This window comes from Castor canadensis, chromosome 6, assembly GCF_047511655.1.
Source record: "Castor canadensis chromosome 6, mCasCan1.hap1v2, whole genome shotgun sequence".
Taxonomy (NCBI): Eukaryota; Metazoa; Chordata; class Mammalia; order Rodentia; family Castoridae; genus Castor; species Castor canadensis.
In genome coordinates, this window is record NC_133391.1 from 72,950,711 (window position 1) to 72,976,219 (window position 25,509).

A 25,509-nucleotide genomic window follows, 5' to 3' on the forward strand; every position below is an offset into this window, starting at 1 on the left:
TTCTTTTAAAGGAAGAAATGCTGGAGCATGAAACAAAAATGGTTTCTTGCATACTGACTGATAAGCAATGCAAAACTGATTTCCTGATGATAAATTACTGAGGGTGGGAACTTCTGAATATGCTACACAGAAATCTTGTTTTAAGGATTCTGATTTTTTTAATTTTTTAAATCCAGCAAACTGCTTTCCTCTGAGCAGAAATGTTTTTTTTGCTGAGCTTAAGTAGATGATTTCAAGGCATTAGAAGGTCTAACCACATTGCTGAATAGTGTTCAGAGGAGGCAAAGATAACTGATAGTGAAGGATTATTTTTAAAGTCTCTTTGTGAAATACAATTCTTATATGGTTGGGGGTGCGTCTAAAAAAAAGCAGTGAAGTAAAATCAAAAGTAGGTTTTAAAAACTGAATGGTAGATAACACAGTAAAGAATTGACATCTGGGCCCTTTCTTTAAAAAAAAAATTTTTTTTTAAAAAAAGTACTGTAGATATTGGCATCTTCTTATTCTTAAAAATTAATAATGTCAACATGTGTGTGAATGCGTAGTATGCTTTGGCCATTAGAGTAAAGACTAGTAAAGACAATGACTGCTGACATGAAACATTTCGTTGCACACACCTGTATGTTATAAATTTGGTCTCTTTCAAAAGCGTCCTGAAATCAGCTTTAGCTGTGATATATTTGTCTCTGATGTATTCTTCAAACTCTCTTTGTTTTTTCTGCAACAAACAAAAACAACTGTAATTTGTAAGTCATGTAGTAAGATTAAAACTTCAAAGAAAAAGGTCAATACATTATTCTTTCTTACAATTCATTAAGGTGCATAATTTATAATGCACATTTCTAAGGCAAAAAAAAAGAAAATAAGAGAAAGAAAAAACTAAGAACGAGGAACAACAAATGCTAAACCTGAGAGTTTGTTATGTACTACACTGCTGAGCATTTCACAAGGATCACCTCCTTCAATCTTCATAACAACCTCAGAGGAAAACACTCAAAAAATAAGGAAATTAAGGGTTAAGTAGACTGTGTTTATAATTTCAAGCAAAAAGACAGTAACGGGGGAAAATGTATAGATATGCCAAATAAGAAAACACTAAGAACTTAAGTAACTTAACTGAGCATTCAGGTTTCTAGTAAGGAAACAGAAAAGGCAGTTATACTCTTTACTCTTTTAGTTATATTCTAAAAAAAAGTCCTTACTATCAATTCTAAAAAGAAAAGTTAGAAACTGGTAAGTGGGTCTCCAAACTATCAGCTTACTACTCTTTCTCAGCCATGTATATTTTATAGTTCACACATAAAAAAATCCAACTTACAGAGCTGTGAGAGTTTAAGAAATGTATTCTATGCATCAATGGAATTTTAGATGTCACACTTAAGAGAAAGCAACCAGAATACAGGAATGATTAGAAGAAAAACAAAAGGCCAGGGGATAAAATGGACTGTAGTAGGCAACACTTCTCTTGACATCATTATTTCAGACTGTAGGTAAACTTGTTTCCTACACAGGAGCCAAGGTGCACAAGAACAAGGCTTGGCTTTTGTAAACGTCACACATCTGATGTTCTTCTACTCCAAAGTCTCTGGCACATATAAGAACCTGAGATCTCATTGTGATATTCCACTCCTGTGGCTTGAGAGTCAAGTGTTTTGATAGTATGGTATCATTTGCCAGCCTAAATTTACCTGTCTAATGGAACCTGAATGTAAAATTACTAAAACTACAGCTTCATTAAATCTCTAAGATCAAAAAGCTCAACACCAATAATTAAAATTCTAAACTTTTTTGTTAATATAGTGTGCATTATAAAAAAAAAACTTGAAATCCAGATTCATTTCTCATATACTTAAGGTAATTCACTCAAAACCATCAACTTCATTTTGGTCAAGATACTACTGCTATTGGTTAAGCACCCAATCAATATTTATAAACTGACAACAAATTTCAGACACAAAATTCTCTTACCCTGTCACTGGAGGAGAACTTAATGCACCGAGGATCTTCCTTAATGATTTTTTTTACTTCCTTCCATGTGGATGTTAAGGTAATCTTTGAAAAGACAAATGAATAAGAACATAAATACAATTCACTTTTAGTCGGGGGGGAGGGGTCAAACTGCAGCACATATGGTACATAATATTACACACTGACCTGCGATCTCTGGTAATGCCCAAGCGTAACTGGACTAGTTAGGGACAGGGAAGCAGCTTTAATGCAATTTCTTTTTGTTGGCTTGCCACAAGAGTTATTTTCATGGCCATACTTTCAAGGTGGCCTAAGACAATCACCTGCAAACCCTGTATTTACATGGGCAAACATCATAACTTCTGAAGAAACCATCACCAAAAAGAGAGCAGATAAACAGGAACAAAACCTGGATAACAAAGTGTACATACTGCCAGATAAGGGGCCAGAGTGCCAAATTGAAAATGGAGCACAAGAAGGGATTTACTAAATCTATTAACAGGAGGGTCACTGATGACTCATAGCTAAGGATATTTTGAATTAGCATAGGAGCAGTCATGAATTTGAAAACTACAAAAGCAGTAATTTCTAAACAGTAAAATGCCATACATAAAATGTTAAGAAAGAAAAAAAAATCAGAGAATGCCACAAAACCTATGAATTTCAGTAATGGGTCTAAGGACCATGACACTAAAATATTGTATAAACATTCTGCTTTTTGAAATTATGAGTGAAGATTCACCCAGATGAAAGATAGGAAAAAACAGAGATTCTCACCGCAGAAGTTTCATCCAGAAGCTGCCTAAAGTGTTCCCTTTTCTTTTTGGTAAGTGCTTCAATGTGCTCATTAAAAAGCTTCTCTTTCTCTTCTCTTTCCAGTAAGGACCCAGATTCCCAGCGGTGATCTTTTCGGAGGGTCCTCCTAGTATCAGACCATGAGACATCTGAAGAACGTACCTAAAAAAAGAAAACCTACGTATCACTAAATGGACTTTTCCTATTTCAGTAAGAACCTCAATTACTTAGCTCAGCAATGATTTAACCTATTTTTTACTTTTAAAAGGTAGAGAATTACATTCAGAAACTAAAAATTCTTATTTACTGAAAAATACATACTACCTTGACTAGACTATATTATAAACGAACCTTGTGTTTAAAGACTACTTAAACAGAAATTTCAGCAAGTTAATTAGTTCAGAACACTAAAGTACCATTAAGTTAATTGACAACTAAGCAATGTGCATTTCCAATGATCTAGATATGAAGCTTCCAGTAAGGAAGTCACTGAAAGCCTACTGTATTTTAAGTCAGAAATCTTACCTCCCAGTGCTCAACTAAGCTATCAAATAGGTGTTTAGAGATGGGGAAGGCTGAAGGTATCTCCCATCAGCCATAATCCCTAAGAATTGTAAATAGTACTTACTTACTCTATTTAACACCTTACCAATTAAAGGTGATAAGAACTTTTGTCTTCTTGCAGCACTAAGCATCACAAAAAAAAAAAAAAAAAAAAAAGAAAGAAAAGAAAAGCAATAAAACAAATCTTGAGCTCACATCTAGACTTTATTAACTACCTACTAGAAGTAATACTCCCAGTGCGGAGGGGTGGGCTCAGAGCTCCTGCCTAGTAGTAATACTCCCAAGCATAAACAACAATTAACATAGCCAAGAAAACAAGGTAACATGTGCAAATTACTGAATATGATATACCACATTTAATAAAATGAAGTGCAAAAAAGCCCTTCATGCTGATCATCTCAACAGATACAAAAAAAAACACTTAACAAAACTAAATGCTTTTCATGACTTAAAACTCTCAACAGATTAAGTATAAGGGAATGTACCTCAACTCAATAAAAAGCCATCTATGACAAACCCACAGCTAACATCATACCCACCCCTGGAAAGTTGAAAGCTTTCCCTCCCTCTCAGAACAGACAAGGATTACCACTCTCACCATTCATTTTTAGCACAGTACTATTAGAAGTCCTAGTCATAGCAATTAGGCAAGAGAAAGAAAAAAACATCCTCACAAGAAACTGAAATTGTCTCCATGTAATGATGACACAGTCTTACATATAGAGAAAACTTAAGACTACCAAAAGGCCACTTAGAATTGATAAACTCAGTAAATTTGCAGGTTACAAAATAAGCATATGAAATTTAGTAACATTTCTATAGGTTAATAACATTAGGAAGGCAATAAAGAAAATATCATTTGCAATAGTAACAACAAAAATACTTAAGAGGTTACGATTTAATCAAGGAGTGAAAGACCTATATGCTAACTATACAATACTGATGGAAAAAAAACCTGGAAACACAAAAAAATGGAATGATATCCTCTGTTCATAAAATATTATTAAAATATCCACACTACCCAGAGCAATCTATAGATTCAGTACAATCCTTATCAAAATCCCACTGCCATTTTTCACAGAAATAGAAAAACATATGGAACCATAAAAGACCCTAAGGAGCCAAAACAAGTGACCAAACAGAACAAAGCTGGAGGTACCACATTCCCTCATTTCAAAAAAAGATTACAACCAAAACAGTATGGTACTGGCATAGAAACAATAAAGGAACTGGACAAAAAGCCCAGAAATAAGCCAGTGTATTTACAGTCAACTCATTTTTGACAAAAGTACCAAGAACACATAATGAGGCAAAACTGAGTATCCATAAGCATAAGGATGATCCTCATTTCACATCTCTGTTTCTGTCTCCGTCACACACACACACACACAAAACCACACACACACACACACACACACACACACACACACACACACACACACACACACACACACACACACTCATAATGAATTAAAGACTTAAAGGCTGGGCACAATGGCTTATATCTGTAATCCCAGCTACTAGGAAGGTGGGATTGGGAGGATGGTGGTTTGAAGTTAGCATGGGCAAAAAGATGGCAAGACCTCATCTCAGTCAATTAAATAAGGTGTGGTGGTACACACCTGTGATTCTAGCTATTCAATAGACTACAGGTAAGAGGATATTGGGCTGAACTCACCCTGGACAAAAACATAAAATCCTACCTGAAAAAGGGATGGGGCATGGCTTAACTGGCAGAGTGCCTGCCTAGCAAATGAAGTCTTGAGTTCAAACACCAGTACTGCCTACCCCCAACCCCCCCCAACACAAAAAAAGCCCTTACAACCTACAAGGTATGAAATTGACAAATAGTATTTTGTCCACTAAAAAGCCTCTGCACAGCAAACAACTAATAAAGCAGAGAGACAAATGGGAATGAAAATATATGCAAACCATACATCAAAAAAGAAGTTAATACCCCAAATATACAAGGAACTCAGTAAGAAGAAAAGACCCAGATTAATAAATGGGCAAAAAAACCTGACCAGACCTTTCTTAAAATAAGACATATAAATATCACCAACGGGTACTGTCCAGTGTTACTGATTAACTGTGGAAATAAAAATTAAAACCGCCATGAAGTATTACCTTATTACACCTGTTAAGAATGATTTTTATCAAATGATGGAGGAAGTGTTAGTGAGGATTGGAACTCTCAATTAACACAAATGAGGGTCCTCAAAAACCTAAAAAAGATCTGCACTCCCAAGTTCATCACAGCATTATCCACTATAGCCTCAACTGCACTATCAACAGATGAATAGATGGATGAACGGGGAACACACACAATTTGACTTTAAAAAAGGGAAATTCTGTCATTTACAATACGGGTGAATCTAGAGAACATGTTGTTAAGTGAAATAAACCAGGAACAGAAAGACCAAAATTACCTGATCTCATTTATATGTGGAACCTAAAAAAGTCAAACTCATGGGAGACAGTAAAATGATGGTCATGGAGAGAAGCGAGGAAGGAGAAAGAAGAAAAAAAGGACTCATAAGACAGACAGAACACAGTCTCAGATAGGCCTAAGTAGGGTGACTAGTTAATATTATACAATTGTAATTTGTCAACTAAAAATAATAATTAAAAAAAAAACTAACAGAAGATGTAACAGGTCTCGCCAGCTCACCAATACCATTGCAGTAATAGTACTAAAAGTCACACTGCTGCAATGCTAGGAAATATGGGAGAATGAAGAGATAGATGGGAAAGAAGAAAAATATACAAATATTTATTTAACCAACATCTACTGAACATCTAAAACATGTGTCAGGTAAATACCATGACTGATAAAATGTGTCACTTCCTTCAACGAACACATTTTTTTCTTTTATAAGAAGTTATGTAAGCAAATAATTACATGTAGTAGTAGTGTCATGGAGGGATGTGCTAAGCAAAAGGATGAAAAAAACGGACCAGTAAGATCAAATGTGCCTACTTGGGCCAACCGCAGATGCACTCTTGAAAAATGAGTGTGTGTCACACTTCAGTGGGAAGTTTCAAAGCATTTCTAGGTGTAGGAATTGTTAGAGCAATGGTAGGATGGTATGGATCATTAGAGGTTATGTTCAACAAGGCTGGAGGTAAAAGAGTAAGTGAGGAAAAGCAAAGGTGATCGAATAGGATGCAGATGGAGGAATCAAAGAATGGCTTTTTCTTTTATAGCATGATAAAGAGTAGAGCTGGGGATGCTGATGCAAGCCTATAATCCCAACACTCTAGAGGCTGAGGCAGGAGGAGCATGGGTTCAAGGTCAACCTGGGCTATATAGCAAGAGCTTGTCAAAGTAACTAAGCAGTTTAATTTGACTTGTAGGTAATAGTTGGAAGTACAGAGAACCTTCATCTCCTCTAACTAACCAGGATTTGCTTTTCACAAAGATCCCTATGACTACAACAAAGCAGATGAATTTGGGGGGACTATTAGAGGCAGGAAAAGAGGTATCAAAACTACTAGAATTGTTCAGAAAGTAGAAAAAGGAACAAAAGGGAGAAATCAGAAGCAACAGCAATCACAGGAAGAGCCCCACTGAAAAAGAGATAAACAGAAACATGGTGGCAAAGAGCGCAATGGTCTGGGGACATTCAGTGTAGGGACAAAAAACCCTACATACCTCAACAACCCTGAGGGGTAAAGCAGGACTTTCAAGAAACTTTCAGGTTATCTCCTGGGGTCAGTACACCTCCAATCCTACATCTCATACCATCTACATGTACAAAACTGATCATCACAATGACCCTAAATCATCAAGAAAGAAGTCCAGTTATGTTCAGTACACTTATTATTTGAAAGGTAAGTGTGTAAGAATTTAAGATGACTTTCATCATAAACGATGAAAGACTAAAGGATTATCATATATACAAAACAACTAATTTCTAAATGTTCACGAGCGTTTTCCTGTCCTGATACCAAGTATTCAATTTCTAAGAGCTTTATAAATAACAAATTGTCTCTCACAGTATTTAAAGAACATTAAAATGCTCGTAAGATAATAATGGATTTCTAGCATCCAGTACTTCAGAGGGAGAGAACTGGATTAATACATACCATGTCAGACAGAAGAGCTTTGAAATTCTGGATGGCTTCTTCTCGCTTGTGTTGTTCTCTCTCTCGATCTATTTCTTTTGTTTGTTCAGAGCGAGCTTTTTGAACCTCCCTTTCCCGTTCTCGAAGGCTTGCCTCAATGCGGGCTTGTCTTTCAAGTTCTTTTTCTTTTTCTGAGTCTAAATTCTGTGAAAGTAAAATTATACTATTCTTCTTACCAACTCTATCAAGATGTTTTCACAGAATAACTAGCTTACCAAACAAAAAATTTCAAATCCAAATTTTACTAAGAATATACATAAACATTCTATCTCATCCCCAAACAACTACTAGAAACTCTTAAGTGTATCAACAAGAAAAATTCCCATGCTCCCAAATAGCAACAAATACCCTCAAGAAGATTACAAGTTTATTATTCTGCCAGACACCAGTGGCTCATGCCTGTAATTCTAGCTACTTGAGAGGCTGAGATCAGGAGGATCCCATTTGAGGCCAGTCCAGGCAGATAATTCTTGAGACTCCTACCACTAAAATAACCAGTGCAAAATGGACTGAAGTATGGCTCAAGCAGTACATTGCCTGCTTTGCAAGTGAGAAGTCAGGTTCAAACCCCGGTCCCACCATTAAAAAAAAAAAAAAGTAATTTATTATTCAATAACAGAGCATAATGGTTACCTTGGCTATTTTTTCTATGTACTGTTTGAAAAGGTCTTCTCTCATTGATGAACTATCCACTGCTTTGTAACGTGGATCACTTTCTACTTTGTCTTTTACTTTGCTCCATCGAGACTGACTGTCCAAGTGATGATTAGATAACAGTTCAAAGAAATCTGATTTAATCTATATTTTAAAACAAGTAGTTGGGTGGGAGGGAATAATGTATCATGAGAATTCCTCATATCTAAATATTTACAACTAAATAAAAAAGAATTTTCTTACCTTAAATATGAAAACAGTAACTTTAAAATATTTATAACAGAATATTTATTACAAATATACATGCTTTCTGATTTAAAAATCTACCAAATTCAAGGCAAGTCATATAAAGAAAAAAAAAAAACCTATATAGAACAACAACAACAAAAATTTAGGCTGTTTTTTAACTTTTTGTCCTAGACTGCCATGTTTGCATGGAGCTGCATGCATTTTTAAGATATACAATTGACAGTAAAATACTTTATTCTCAACTTTTTATCCATTACACACATCCGCGTCTATTATCATAGAACTCAGAATACAAACGTGAAAAACCATCAACACCTTAAGTACCAAAGGTAATAAATGATATTAATACTCTGCACCACCCGCACTCAAAAACTAATTTTCTTAAATAGGGGAGAAAAGGGGGAAATAAGTTCTTTTTGCGAAACTTTGAGGACTTGTTTTAAAATTTAATCTCAGTTTAATTACTTTATAGCCCTACTATAGAAGACACTCAAAGTAGCAAAAGTTATTTTAACAAGGATTATGCCCATTTTAAGGACCCCCCCCCCAACCTGCCACCGCAACAAAGGTTAGGAAGAGTAATTATTCTTTCTGCTTGCCTGACCAGGTAAGAATTTAGGAATGGAGGACTAGAGGTGTGGCTCAAGCAGTAGAGCACCTGCCTAGCAAGCATGAGGCTTTGAGTTCAAACCCCAGTGCTTCCAAAAGAAAAATAAATAAAAAGACAAGAGCTAATTAGTTATTAAAGTGTTTGACTTTGTTTGTATTAATAAGAAACACTCATAAACCCAGTATTTCGAGAAACTATTTGATATAAACATAATTTTTCTGTTTACCCTGTCTACTTTGTACCTAACATAATGAATATCAAATTCCTAGATGTGCCTATAATTAGAAGGAAAAATTTATTTTAAATAAAGCATGCATTTTGTACCCAAACAGGAATGTTTCTAAGCCTTAGGAATTTATGCTAACTTAAAAGTCTTCAAGTATTGGACACAATGTTATAAAGGATTACACTGTCTTTAAAATGTATGATATATAAACAAATGAACTGTAAATAAAATTAAACAACTTCCTTTCATTGTGGGTACTATCATGACAGACTAAAACTGGTTTACTGAGGCTGCTATGGATGAAAAATTATTTGATGGATACAAAATTGTCAAAAAAAAATTCATCTGCATTAGCTGAATTTGTCCCTTACTATAACAAAAACACTCGACTCTTTCCACATGGAATTTAAAAGAGAAGGAAGACAGAAAAAATGTCAACTTCAAACTATTTAGGATGTATCCTTCATAACGGGATTAAGGCTATTACATACAGCTTTAAATGTGCTGTTCAAAAAGATTAAATATTTGAGCACAATCCTAAAAAAACTGATTACAACATAAACAAGTAACAACAAAAACTTGAGGGAAGCTGCTTTGGCAAACAAAATAAATACAAGTAGAAATAAAGACTTTTTAAGGGCATTGTTTAAAAATACAAACGCACTGGTAAAAACTGTTATCAAAACAATGGTTGTACCCTTTAACTTAAAAATGGCACTTAAGAAAAGTGGATTTTACCAGAAGTCAATCTTCTTCACAGGTTTTTGACTCACCAAGTAATTACTTTAAGCCCATATTCTCCAGCAATTGCTTCAAATACCTGATACTACCGGTGTTGGTCTTAAAACTATTCAATCATACAGCTCTAATGTAATTTAAAAAAAACGGTATAGACAATATACTTTGTAACAGCAATAGAAATACAGAAGCAGTTATAGAAGAAAAATGATACAATTTCATTAACCAAATACTTCTCAAAATGTGAATATAAAACCCACTTAAACCCTTAAAGACTTCTCCTTTGAGCTAGTTAGTTGTATGATTTCACATTCTTTAAGATAGCTTCCCTCTAGAAATTTCTTGGCTTATTATATTTTTATTTTTCTTAATAATGGCATAAGTCAAATCTATAATTTGGAGAATTCAAACTTTACAATCAAAAGAAAATAAACCTGAATATTGGGCTTATTTAAATGTTATGTCTATCTAATTTTCATTTCAAAATTAACACATCCTAACACAAACAACTCTCATTGCTTCGTAAGGAAAAAAGACTAAAGAAATATAAAGTACCAGAATTATGGGAGGATAAATCACCATAAAGATACCAATTCTTTCCTCACTAGAGAATCCCGTAATACTCTGCATGTCAGTGATTGACAGCTGTCAGACTGAATGAATGACAGGCCACACAGAACGAAAGTGCAAAATCTATTCAATTGTTATATAAAATAGTATACATAAAAGCTTAGAAAGAAAAAATTAGTTACAATGCAAAGGGAAGTACATTGAATTTGTAGAAAAGCAACCACATAGTATCAAACGATCATTTTACTAGGTTTTCTTTAATCAAACAGGTTAAGCTGAAAGTCAAAAGTAGTAATTCATTAGCATGATTCTAATTCAACATATAAAATGTTTTACAGGCTTCAGAGTTTTGTGTTTTATGGTTATGTGATCTTACATGTTTATGTGATTTTGAACAAGATGCATAATCATTTTTTTTAAAGTTATCGGCAAAATGTCTGGAAAAATTTACTTTGAAGCCCAATAAATCAGATATTCAAGGAGTTTCAGATATTTCTGCCAAAAGTTGTTTTATCTAACACCATTCCTATCATAACGAAAAAGGCTTTTCCCCAGTAAGATGACTATTACTTCCTAATAACAATTCTTAATAGAATGTGTACTATTTTAGCTTTCTGGAGTAAGCAGCAATTTTAAATGTCAAGGATGATTAGGCCTCAGAGGTTACTTCCCCCATTCATAAGGCACACCGGGACACTCAGGAAAGGCCTGCATATTTTGATGGTTCTCACACCACTGGTGCCATCTCCCTACCATCCACCTCCTCACTGGTGAGCGCCTCTACTCCTGACACTGCTATCAAGTGACATTTGGAATTCATTAATCTTTAACAGGTGACCTTTAATTCTGAGAAGCAGTAATTTATATGTTAGGAATGTTTACTGAAAGATTAGAAAGTCACTAAAATGCTACTTTTTTAGAGGGCAAGAAGATAAAGAAACTTTGAAATTCAAATGCTACCGCCTATAAAGAATCTTAAAAGCTTAGCAGTCACTTCATAGGTACACTGAGCAAGCAGTGTGAAAAAACATTTCCAGGCTTACAGGGCATCTTAATAAAATCTATAGCAATCCCACACAGTTTAGTGAAGTTACTAAAATAACCATGATGGAAATAAAGTCATAGAATACATACATATAAATAATTGTGCAATTGACTTAAAAGTAAATACAGATTCAATTGTTTATGCCTATGAATGAAGTCAGAAACACAGCACCAATCCCATCCACACTACCAGGCAGTAACATCACTGAAAATAAACCATCTTACCTTCTCACCTCTGGTCTTCGAATCTTCTTTCTCTTTCTTCCTAGCAGCTGCCACAAATTCATTAAACAACGCTTCTCGATCTTTCATTTTTTCAATTGCTTTGAATCTTGAATCTTTAGCATGTTTGGCTGCAAATTCACTAAAAGTAGCTCTGTAACAAAATGGCACGTAAGTGTGCTAACCTTTGCTGAAGTATTTTTGCTTGTAAAAAAAGTACAGAAGACAGCATTTTCCTAACAAGAATGTATACTAGAGAGACTCAGTCCCAATATCTAACTGAATAGCAAACAATGAACCACAGAAAGGAGTAAAAAAAGGTTACTATGGTTAGCAATTGGTCTGTTATCAGCATGGAATTAAGGGGATATACATTTGCTATTTTTTATAAAGGCAAATCAGACATGAAAGAATTTATGTGCTTCAAGGGTGTTAAGAGCTCATCTACTTCCACTCAAGATGAAGCTAAGTCCCACTTCTTGCCATAATGGAATAACTCCTACTGGATTAGCTAGATAAAGCATGAAACAACTGGTTTCAAGCAGTTAACAACAGGCAAAGTAAGACTGAGGTGCCAGAAAGACGGGAATTTTCTAGAACCTGGAGGATCACAGTTCAAGACCCAGACTAAGTGCATGGCAACATCCTGTCTCAAAACAAATAAAAAGTGAAAGAAACAGATAAATAAACAAGAACATCTTTGGACAACTACCCTTCAGACAACTCCAAGGTTGCAGCAGGCAAAGATCAGAAGTTGCGTAAAGTATCAGGGAAAGAAGCTATGAAGAGGACAGCTCCAGAAGAATCCAAAATTGGGATGACTCCTGATGGAAATTGTACTAATTATCCCTAAGTGGGACAATTCTAGATGGTCAAACTGTATAAAAATAGGGAACCATTTCCTCATCAAAGAAATAATGAGGTGCTGGTTCAAGTGGTAGTATGCCTGCTTAGCAAGCACGAGGCCCTCAGTTCAACCTCCAATATTGCCCCTCACACATTATGTATATATGGTGTAAGTGTGTATGAGAAAGGGAGGGCATGGGAGGAAGGGAGAGAGGGGACTCAGTAGTGTTGGAGGAAGAACAGTATCAGGTCAACAAAGTCCACAAAAGATCTACAAGGAAATTAGGCAGTTGAGAAAAACATTCCATTTTCAAAGATTCACCCTAACAAAGCATGAAATCAAGCTTAAAAATAAGGGAACAGTCAGTAACTGAAATGCCTGGTGAAATAAAAATCCCTGTGCTTTAGCGGAAGATAAGAGACTCAAGAGTCTATTTTCCCCAATGTTGAATATTCAAAAAAACCACCATAAAATCATAAAAATCACCACTCATAAAAAAAAATTAAATAGAAATCAAACACAAGATGTCTGGATGTTATTCTACATAGGACAATCACTTTCAAACAGCTATTATAATTATACTGAAAGAACTAATCAAGGTTAAAAGAAATGAATTAGGTATTTGTAACAGGTAGATTATTTAATATTTTTACTGTGACAGACTAAAATGAAGTTTTAGCATTAGATTCTTATGATTTTTTTATATGACTTATTTCTCAGTTATAAAAAGCATTACTTTAAAACAGGTGGGCTTGTAGTAAGGGATGGGGAGATGGGAGTACAATTGACCATGGGAAGTATGTCTGAAATTTACATTAAAAAAAAAATTTTCCCCATTCTTTTCCTTAGAAACAAACGTCAGCATTCTTTATTTACTAGCTATACTAAAGAGTTTTGTGGCAATGGTCGTCTCCCAACTCAAAAAGAAATTAGTTCAACAAATAACATTTTCTCACTTTTAAGTTACTCTTCCTAGTTTTCTTTCACTTCACAAAAATGGTCCTGACTTATGCGGTCAAGTTAAATCCATCAGCATAACAATACAGCACAATGCCCCAACTGCTTGATGAGGTAAGCAGCTGGTACTATATTTTCTGAAATAACCTGTATGGTACAGATACTTCAACAATTTTATATACCCAAAATGTATACAATGGGGTACCATAATATAGTAAGACTTAAATCTACAAGAATATTAATACATATATTTTACTGAGTTGTTTGAAAATAAACTGCTCATCTATAAATATTTGAGCATGCAGCTCCTGGGAGTAAAGCCTTTTTTCTACCATAACTACAGTACTCAAGAAAATGAGTAATTCTCTGATATCATCAAATAGCAATCAATATTCAAGTTTCTTCATTTGCTCCCCAAATGTCTTTAGAATCCAGTCTCAAAAACTATAGCCTATAAATTCACTCTTCTAAGAAAAGGCCAAGACCACCTGGAAAGTCTGAAACTCTACTACCCTCTGAAGAACACTTCACTCACCATAGTTATGAATACTCTTATTAGCTATTTTTTCTGAAATTTATCCTAATACAGTAAGTTTCTTTCCATATTTTAAATATGAAAGTATTATACTAGGACTGGAGGAATGGCTCAAGTGGTAGAACGCCTGCTAACAAGCGTGAGGCCCTGAGCACAAACCCCCACCACCAAAAAGAAAAAAAATAGAAAGTATTATACTAAATATATTACCATCAATATCATCACTCTTTCCTATCTCCACCAACAAAAGTGACTGTTTAAGATGAAATTTTATTTTAAAAGTCCCATTTAATGCAGAGCTCCATGATTCTACCCTACAGTTTTTGAAATTCTCCATGGGGCTAAGCATTCTAGGTGAGAACACAATTTCATACAGCAAGTGTGGTGGTGCACACCTGTAGTCCTACTACTGTGAGGCTGAGGCAGGAGGAATGCTTGAAATCTTGGTCAGCTTGAGAACTATAGCAAGACCCTGCCTTAAAACAAACTACCAAACAAAATTCCATGTACCTACCACCAACACCATCTCAATGAAGACATAGAAAGAATAATTTTCCCTATCTGTACTATTCTGTGCAATTTCTGTGAAATCTCTGCTTCTGTACCTCACTTGCTTGTCATATCTTTCTTATCTGTAAAACAGGTATGACCTGAGTACCTAAATCATTTGACTGTCCTAAAGATTCAACGAGACAGTGATGTGTATATATAAAAAATATATGCTTTAAACCCATGAAATACTTAGTAATTGTTATTATTATAATCCTAGGGACATGTGTTTAAAATATCTCATTCTTCAGCCCTTTATGTATATTCAATATATATTATCAACTGAAATATCAGAAAAGACCATAACTTAGATACTTAGAAACTTCAGTTTGACCAAAATGTTTCTCTTGTACCATTCATTTATTATGCATAAAATATTATGAAAATAGGGAGATTTTATATTTGCTAGTTTCTGGAGAAGAACTCACTCCTAAAGGAAAACATTTAAATCAAAGGCACCCCGTGGGACACCTAAAGGGTTGCCTCTACCAAGGAAATGTTTTAAGTATAAAGACTAGAAAAGCCGAAGCCAATCAATAATCAAGTAAGGAAGGAGCTTTTCAAGTCCAAATATCCAAAAGATATCTACACATCTACACACACATTGATCATAGGAAAAAACACATACATACTTTGATATGTGACAATAAGAAACCACATACCGTGGATTGAACTTTGCTTCTTCCATCATTTTTTTGAAATCTTCCTTGGCTTGCATTATTTTGTTTTTCTTTTCCCTGCGTTCTTCCTCTGCCCTGGTCTTTACATACTGATCAAACACCTATCACAAAAATACACCAATTTGACAAGTCAGTCTTTCATACAGGTAATTTAACCACTAAAAAAAGTCTTTATCCAAACTGTAACAGGGTGAGGCAACTGTCCCTGGTTGGGATTTTATTTGTCCCACATCACAAATGCCCAAATGATGTTTCGTGCTTCACTCCTCATCATGAGGCCAGGTCTGTAAGACATCTAAGGAAAAGCTGCAACGTGAAAATGGGAACCTTGGTTGGGGGAGTGGCTCAAGACACAGAGCACCTGCCTTGCGGGTGTGAGACCCTAAGGTCAAATTCCAGGACCACCAAAAAATAAAAAATAAAAAAAAAGGAACTCAAATCAGAAAAAACCTACTATAATTACAGACTATACCAAGAAAGTGAAGTTCTAAACAATCTCATAAAGCTAAGATACATAACCATAAACACAAAAATCTTTAATAAAATTAGAAATTAAGAATTAAGGGATGAAATAAAAAAATCAAATTAAAGAGCTGTCTACAAAGTAAACAGAGAAAGAGAAAACAGGAAAGAAAAATTCAGAAAATATCAGCACCAAAGCTAGAGATGTAGCTCGGCGGTGAAGTACCTGCCCAACACATGCGAGGCCCTGGGCTGATCCCTCAAAAACAAACAAGAAGCCTAGGAGAATTTCTTAGAATTGAAAGGGCCATCAAGAGCCCAGCACAGGGACTCTTGCATACTTATCACTATGACATGTCAAACCGTAAGAAGCAAGGGAAGCGCTACACACTCATGAGGAAAAGTAAAAGGCCAGGAACAGCATAGCTTTAAAGCCAGTATAAAAGTAAAAGCAGAGCAATGCCTCCAAAACCCTGAAGGAAAAGGGCTTTTATACCCCAAATTCCTTAGCCAGGCACACAACTCCAAACAAAGGGTCCACACAGGCTTTTCCAAATACGTAAGACCTCAAAAACATTTATTATCCTTTCATGTTTTCAAGAAGATAGAAGAGGGATGGAAAGTATCTAAAGAAGTAAAACAAAGCTACTTAAGGCTTGGTGTCATGGTACACACTTGTAATCTGAGCACTCTGTACTTGGAGGGAGGAGGACCTTGAGTTAGGCACCAGCCTGGGCTACACAGTGAATCCTGTTGCAAAAAAAAGGGCTGGAGATGTACCTCAGTAGTAGAGCACTTGCCTATCATGCATTAGCCCCTGGGTTTGATATCCAGGACCAATAAAATAATTTTAAAAAGTTTAAAAAGAAAAAACTTATGGTATAAAAACAAGTTACAATCCCACTTCCCACCCCCCCATCCAAAAAAAAGATATGAAGAGAATTCTGGAGATGATGGTAAGTAGTGGTCCTCCTTCAAGGAGGACAAACTACACATGAGGAATAAAAGGCAATTATTTTAGACTAAAGCAAGCCAAAAAGCTCAGTGAGAAATACTTTAAGAATATAAAAGCAGTAAAGCAGCACTGTAGTATTTTTCCTAACAAAGAGTACAGAACTACATGGCTCTATAAACATGTATACCATATTTGTTGAAGTAAAATAAAAAAGTTTTCTTTAAACTGTAATAGACATCTTTCTTGTTCATCCTAAATACAGTGTATAAATCTTCAAAAGCTGTATAGAATGACCTACAATTACCTCATCCTATTAACAGGTAGGACATTTTTTATATCCTCTAAATATAGCATTGCTGTAAGTTATCTGGAAATATTTGTATGCTGAAGAACTGTTTTCAGCTCTTTTCTCCTATCATACTTTCTTAGTTACAAAAGTACTAAATGATATATTAAGTGTAAAGGATTTTATATTAACTTTCTCTTTGAGACAGGATCTTAATAAGTAGGCCAGAGTGACCAGAACTCATAATCCTCCTGTGTCCACATCTGGAGTTCTCAGATTACATGCCCAGTCTTCTATTTATTTTCTTTTGAGATGTTAAGACAGAATTTCATACCCCTTTCCCTTTGGGATATTCCTGGCCAATATGTTTCCAAGTTTCTCCTAATCGTCTCCATCATTCCCAATACACTGGCACTATTTGTTCTCTATTTTAAGTAATTATTTTCTTATAACTTCAATTCATAAGCAAAATGTTATGATATGTACTGAGATTAAGTAGGTCTTAAAAGCAATTCCCAATTAAGTTTACTTTTATAGGCATAGGTGAAAATACTTATGAAAGGGCTATGCTATCTAGAACTTCCAGGCAGCTGCTAGGGTGATGGTAAATATACCATTTCTTGATGTAGGTGTTTATTTTGTAAAATTTCACTTATAATTTAGTCTTTTCATATGTATATTTTTCCTCAAAGTATGAGACTCCATTATTTAATTCCCCTATCAATTTAATTAAATTTATACTTGACATTGGTTCAGTGAATGGTGGCCTAGATGGACAATCTTGAGTAATCATGCTAGTTAACATTATCATACCGTAACACTGTCAATCTTATTATCACTGCTGCTGTACTCAGGTACACTGTGACATTTACAAACATTCTTACAATATTTCATAGTTGAATTCACCCCTTCATCATTCAACACTGTCAATCCTAAAAAGCTCTGGTAACATGCAGTATATTAAAATGTTTATTTTGAGATGGGGCATGGTAGGACAGGCCTGTAATCCCACTTATTAGGGACACAGTGATCACTCCTTGAGGCTAGCCCAGACAAAGTTCAAGAGATCTTATCTCACAAACAAAATGCAAACAAAAGAGGGTACATCAAGAGGCAGAACTCACCTAGTGTACACAACGCTGAGTTTAACCCCAGTACTACTGCACCCACACAAAGTTTATTTTGAAATAAAAGACAATTATTTTTAAAGTGTTAGCGTAACTACAATCTACAATAGATCCTAAACTCCTACATGGAAACAATCTGTTTCTAGAAAATTTTTAATTTAAAATTTGTCATCACAAACAAAAACACTTCTGATCACTTAAGTGACCTTTATCCAAAGCAAGATTAAAGAGGTCGTAAGTTAAAATTTGGTAATATTTATACAAAAGTGTATCTTTTATGATGATGCAAAACCTGTAACATCTATATAAACAGTTAACTGGAAAAAGACAAAACTGAAAAAGATGCAATTTTAGTTTATGAGGCATTTCCAGTGAAGTTCCTTCCCTTAAAGAATTTACATTCTGCAACAGGAGGAAATATGTGATAAACAAATATAGAGATACTTAGAGCAATGAGTGTTAATTACACAGAAAATACAGGCAAAGAGATATATTTACATAGACTAATCAGATGGCACTTAAGACAAGTACCTGAAATGAGTAAAGTACAGAATAAAGGCGCATGTTGTAATCCCTGCACTCAGGAGGCAGGAAGATTGCAAGCTCGAGATCATCATGGGCTACACAGTGAGACTGTCTCAAAAAATAACAAATAAAAACTCAAGGTTGATTTATAGGTTTTGATAAGGCCATCATCTGAGATAAGAATGAGACTTTATTACACACAGTTTAAAACAACAACAAAAAAATGACAATGAAGCTTAAAATGTAGATGCAGGTGTGTCTGGAAAGCCATGTCTTTTTTTATTACAAGTACTAAAACACATGTTTGGCATACTACAAATGTTCACTCTTCCTTAAAGTCCACAATTAGACCTACATACAAAATGATACCAACTGTGAGGAATTATTCCAATCATTGCATCATAAATGTTGAAAATGAACACTGTCATTACCAAAAGAAATCTTATAGCTCAAAAGCACAACAACCCCATACTATTTTACAGAGACCAGCGTCAAGATTGTTCAGATAATTAAGTAATTGTGTAAGTTGGAACTGTGCAATGCTTTAGAGAAAAGCAACTGCCATGAAGTGATATGCATCACCAAATTATCATGGGATTAAACAGCAGCCCAGTAACCAGGTAATTCTAGTTCGTGCAATACCAGTTCAGCAGAGACCCTAAATGGTCCATCATTTCCAAGATTTGGAAAATCTTATAAACGCCACTAACGTGGATTTTTGTGTACATGATACATATTAGAAACAAACATATCTTTGAGTACTATCTACCTACAAAATACACACACATATATATGTACAGGTTCACAGACACAAGTCAAGAAGACTATCAAAGTGTTCAGAGTGTCTTTTCTGGTGGATAGGATTATAGATTGGGATTTATTTCCTTTTTATTCACCCGTATTTTGCTATTTTTCTACTCTAAATTTGTTTCACTTGTCCAATAAAGAGTATTAATAAATATTTTAAATAAATTTAAAACCATCTGACACATAACCTTACTATGTATGAGCAACAAGCACAAACTAGTCATATGAAAACAGTAATGCCATACAGCTGCAAATGTCCAATGAGAAGTCTACACACAGACTGTGTACTAAAAACAAAACTAGGTTGGAAGTATTGTGTTAAGAAAAAAAAGGATGGTACTTTATTCCTTTAAAATTATGTTGGGATTGCAGGGGTGGCTCAAGTGGTAAGTGGCCGCCTAACATGACACATGCCTATGATTCCCCAGTACTATGGAGGCAGAGGAAGGAGGATCTTGAGTTCAAAGCCAGCCAGGCTACAGAGCAGGAGCCTTCCTCAATAAAAAAAACAAAACACAAAGCTGTCAAGGGTCATGACATTTTTACAACATTATTTCCCTTTTTCTTTTACCTGTTTTCTTTCTTTAGGATTGAGAAGCAAGTACCGAGGATCAAAAACTATCTTGTGCAACTCCTTCTCCCATGTTGAAAAAGCAGACACCTTTAAAATAAAAAAAAGTATTGCCTCATAATTAAGTTTGCTCTACAAACATAAAGGTCATAATTTTGCTTGAAATCTACAGGACATCTGTTTATAAGACAGACATAAAAACCATTCTGAAGTTTCCATCACTAATAAATGACAAGCAGTGGGAGGCTAGCAACAGCAAATTTCCACACTAATTGGCTCTGAACATTTTTATATTATATAGATATAAGACACTTAATTACTCATTAAAATACCCACTACTGTGTGACATTTAAAAAATGAGTACATCAGAAAACGCCTTCAAGATTTACACTTCGATTTCCCACACTAGAGCCAACCTTGTGAACAATGTTGTAACTTAAAATTGAACCATTTTACTTATTTTAAATAAATTTGTAAATATAAACCAAAGTTTAAAATTCTCAATTCAGCATCTGATAGTATCATAAACTGTCAGTATCCTTTAACTAAAAGCCACTCTGAAGATATTAAAGAAGAATCGTATACACCTTACCTATCCGAAGTAGTCCGCCATTCTGTAATGTTAATACTCATGTATTACTCACCAAAATTAAATGACCCAACAAATGTTAAATGTTATTTGTACTTAACAGGACAGTAAATGGCATTTAGTTAAAGTATGATGATTAGCCAACAAAAAGGCCATTTAAAAAAATGTACAGTCATTTGAGAGGATTCCCTTATCCCCCCCACAACGTGAGCACTAACCTTAGATTTGACCTTTTAGCAAGACATATTTATATTACTTATACAAAACAGAAATATCTCCCCCAAAGATTGTTTTCTGACCCCTCTCTCTAGCAGCATGTCCTTGAACTGCTTCATTCGAGCCTCCAGAGGGACAATGGCCCTTTCTCGGGCAGCTTTAATTTCAGCTTCCATGGCAGCTTCTTTCTCTGAATCAATGTCTTTATTATCGTCTCTCCTAAAAAAAAAAAAAAAAAAAAAAAAAAAAATAAGGCATCAACTGACAAAATTTTAATAATAAATCTCACTAAAATCTTAACATCAATGGAACTTTCAAGACTCACTACTGAGCAGCATATTTTTGGCAAGAACAAATTATATTGAGGGTTTCAAATGAACTCGAAAGGATAAACAACTTTCATTCTAATAATAAAAGTACAGTGAGTTTCTATTGATGTTACAATAGTTACATTGCTAAGAAAAATAAAAAATATATATATATACCTTTAATGTGCTGTCTCTCCCTGACACTAATTGATATACAAAATGAACTATCTAAAAAGAAAAACTAGCTCATTGCTTATAAAATCTGTATTAGAATTGAACAGCATAGAATATAATTTTTTAGTTCTTGAAATGATACAGAAAAATGCCATCTCCTAAAATATATTATAAATTCATAAAATACTTAAAAAATCTGATAGAATTGAAACTGCTATTAAATCTTAGTAATCTCAAACACTTATTTTGAAAATAAAATTAAAATATTGGCTAACTTGACCAAGTGGATATGCTGAGATATATGCCTTACCTACCTGACATTTTTATTACTCACTTTCTGGGTGGTAAGTTGAGATTTAAGTTGAAGGACAGGTCCCAGAGAGCAACATGGGCCCAGGAGTAGTTAAGAAGTAGTAGTAGTAGTAGTAGTAGTAGTAGTAGTAGTAGTAGTAGTAGTAGGAATTAGAATTGTTCATCAACAACTAAACTATTTTGTTCTTCCAGATAGGCGCCTTAGGGATTAGGGATTGCCTACTACTTATGTGGTATTCAAGTGAGATTATAAACATGAAATCAAGCCACCTTGAAGCACTATGAAAAAGGCCTATTCATGTAAATAATCCAAAACCATAATTTTGTAATATTTCAAGTGGATTTAAACAGGTCTTCCTTTTTAAATAAGTATATAGTACTAACAAAATTGGTTTAAATTCCCTTTACAAACTTATGGAATTTCAGAAGTGTGCTATGTAGGAAACCATAGGTAGCCCAGGAGATTTAAATGGAACTAAGGCTAACCCATAAATGTAAGTGAGAGGTAATTATTGACTTAGGGATGTGAATCAAAAGAAATAGAAGACACAGTCCATGACCTGCAGGAACTTAGCGAGATAGTCTGTGACCTATGATATGCACAAAACAAACAGATAAAAGCAATTTGCCAAACAATATCCCCTCTTAAAATAATTTACTTAAAGTTATTTAAATAGTTAAGAATTAATACATCCAAGAAATATAATAACTAATGAAAACAAGTAACCTTTATAGAATTATACTAAATGAAAATGTCACAATACAAACTATCACTATCTATCTCAATAAAAGAAATAAAAGAAAAACTAAGCCAGGAAAAATAGGCTTTTAGCTTTGTACCTAAATAGAGAAGCTCGGGCAATCCACATAAAGGACTTCTTTGACATTCTCCTGATAAAAGCAGTTAAAAACCTTACAGAGTTGTCTATAAGAACAAACAATTAAAAACAACCTAAAAGTTTAACATCATAGAAACATCCAAAATTATGGTACATAAACAGAATGAATACAGTCATTTACAATAAATAAGAAAACAAATGTCTTACTCTAGAATTTTTTCAAAAGAACACAAAACTAGTTGATCACAGCTAATAAAAATAAATACATTTGATCAAGAACTAAAAAGTCAATTGTAAAAATAAGAATAGCTGTTTCAAGGTGATATGTTTACAGTGATTCTCTTTAATATTCTAATTTCTTTAACACTGTTGTCAATAAACACTCTTTAAAAAAGAATCACCCTTGATAAGGGCTGTCATGCACATTTCGTTGTCGTAATTTGGCTGCATTCAATCTGTCCCTTTCTGATTAGGACTATGACTGACAAGTCCTTAATGTCATCAAACTTTCCTTTTTGCTGCTAAATAATGGTCCCATTCCCCCCACACACATACAGCTTCGACCCAACCTGCCACCCCCCAACCTCCATAAAAGTAATATTCACATTTTACCCAACTATATAGTACTAGCCAAACTACTGCTTCTACTTCTAATAGTCTCTCTTAGAGCATTTTCTAAGCTCATGAATCCACTCCTCACATGGTAATAATGACCAGACTCAAGGTCTAGGGAAGTCTCTTTTTATTTTTATCAGCCCTCTGAAATGGTGTTAGGGTAGGGAAGAACGAACTCATTTTTTAAATAAAATTTAGACTTACTGAATTTCTGTAAAGAATTAATCAACAAATTCCTAAAGTGTTATTTGGCTTCATAATATATTTGAATAAGCAAATCTTCTCCAAGTATAGCAACAGAAGGGACACCATTTCATTTTATGAGATAAACTTAAATATCAGGTCTAAGAAAGCAATCATGACTTGTTTCCGAATAACATATGTATTACAAGTCCCTTCCAAACACAAACTGAACACCTAATTAACAACTTTAAAAAGTACCTGGAATTGCACAAACTGTATTACTTACTTCCGTTTTTTTGCTTTAACAGGCTCATCTTCATTCATTTCTTCCATTAAGTCTTGTTCTTCTTTAACTGTAAGACAAAATTTAATAACAACCTTGAATAAAAATAGGCAAGTACCCATTGATAATTTATACAACAGTTCTTCTGCTAATCATTACTAGACCACTTGCAATTCAACAGCATTAAAAAGAAGCTGGCATTTATAGTGGTTTCACACTCACTTGCACTCATAGAGAATTGCCACTTTTGGATGGACAGCATTGTTGGGGTCGGGTGTCCTGGCAAAAACATTTCAAATATTATTACAAGATTATCTGCATATATTTTACAACCTTTCCTTTTAAAAAAAAATGACTGCATAAAACATCTACCTTTTAATAGTCACTCTTTTGTAACACACGAAAGTATAGCAATTCTATACTTCTATTTCTCTTCCCCTTATATTTTTAATTTTGAAATGTTTCTAGCCCAAATCTTAACTTTACAAATATATAAAATAACTTTTCTGATTCACAATTTACAGAATCCTTTTGTGATGTATATTTATTAAATGAATCAAATAATTAATCACAGATTTCTATACGACATAGGGAAAGGCATTCTATAAAAACAAAATTGTATCAATACAAGGGCAAATTACCAATAAGAAATACGCAAAAAATACACAAGAAAAATTATGCATAAATGCTTATGTTCAATATATTTAAATGCTGCCTGAACATGATGTAGATTAAAAAATCATCTCTGAAGATTTAAATGTATGTTCTGAGGAAGGACGCTTACCATCTAGTTAAAAAAACTAAACTTTTGCATTTTGTATTTTACAAACTTTTAATAAAAAAACCATAAAACTGTACCGTTTGGTTACTGGCAAAAATATCTATCACTAGTCCCAAAAGGTTCTGGAAGTCTCACTTAGGAGCTTTTCAGTAGCATTAATAAGTATCAAGTAAAGAACTATTGTTCCAACATTTCTCAGACTAACTGAAAATCTTGACAAGGACAGTAAGTTAAAAGTCAGTATGTATTTTACAAAACACAACCATACCCAAATTCTTCCTACATATATTTTACCTCTATTACTACATTCAAACCACAACAGCAGCCTATTTTTAAAAACTGTGTTCCTAAATGGCCTTCACACTTTCCATCAATATTAAAATGTCATAATTAATGGAAAAATTCTTAATTTAAAACTTACTTAATAAATAAAAAAAAATAAAAAAAAAAAAACTTACTTAGTTTCTTCATGTCTTCCAAGCCTTTCTTATGAGGGGGCTCCTGAATAATTTTGTCAACATCTGCCCTTCCAATCAAATCATCAGGTCTGTCCCACATAGAAAGACGAGTGGTGGGATTATAAAAGAAGACCCGCTCATCACCGGTCCAAACAACACACCTAAAAATTGATTCAAAATATCATGTTCCTGTGTTACAGAACAAGTTTTATACCTAGGTCATTTAATGTCAATCTGTCAAGAAATGGCAGGATGTACTCCTATTTATTGCCAATAATTATTTATAGAGAACCAAATACGGAATTTAGAACTAGAGAGCTAACCAGCTAAGGTAAAAGCACAGTATAGTGAGAAAAACTAGGAAGCAAAGCAATCTGTAATCAGTTTAGAGTGCTTAGGAACTTGGTTTGGCACACTCAATTTTATAATTATAAACTTTAAACTATCACAAAGAATGAGGTCAAAGGCAACAAATAATGTGATGAAGCAGTTCTAAAGTTTAAGAATGGACAGTATCTCCCCACCTATTACGTAATACTTATTTGTATTTTTTAAAAGGCCAAAATTACGTGTCAAATGCAACCTTTTATGAAGCCTTAAGTGCTAATTATATCCAATATAAAATGTAAAGGGAAGAACCAACTGTACATAGTCCACAATAGCCCAGTGATCCCGTTTCTTA

General features: G+C 34.2%; 1 protein-coding gene across 5 annotated transcripts in view; it reads right to left on the reverse strand.

Moving 5' to 3' along the window:
- Positions 1-25,509, reverse strand: part of Tcerg1 (transcription elongation regulator 1) — a 56,932-nt gene that overhangs the window by 1,605 nt on the left and 29,818 nt on the right. For 3 of the 5 annotated variants that reach the window (XR_012449015.1, XM_020161096.2, XM_074076725.1), the window contains 13 exons: positions 24,828-24,988; positions 23,811-23,867; positions 23,592-23,658; positions 22,509-22,559; positions 20,958-21,093; positions 20,070-20,159; positions 15,319-15,437; positions 11,772-11,922; positions 8,089-8,253; positions 7,417-7,599; positions 2,746-2,925; positions 1,969-2,052; positions 618-718 (listed from right to left, as the gene is read on the reverse strand). Coding sequence is in view for 4 of the 5 variants with exons in the window: in XM_020161096.2 (XP_020016685.2) it covers positions 618-718; positions 1,969-2,052; positions 2,746-2,925; positions 7,417-7,599; positions 8,089-8,253; positions 11,772-11,922; positions 15,319-15,437; positions 20,070-20,159; positions 20,958-21,093; positions 22,509-22,559; positions 23,592-23,658; positions 23,811-23,867; positions 24,828-24,988 (1,545 nt within the window). In the remaining variant the exon portion in view is untranslated. The remainder of the gene's footprint in view (positions 1-617; positions 719-1,968; positions 2,053-2,745; positions 2,926-7,416; positions 7,600-8,088; positions 8,254-11,771; positions 11,923-15,318; positions 15,438-20,069; positions 20,160-20,957; positions 21,094-22,508; positions 22,560-23,591; positions 23,659-23,810; positions 23,868-24,827; positions 24,989-25,509) is intronic. The other 2 variants (XM_020161097.2, XM_020161095.2) reach the window with 1 other exon arrangement.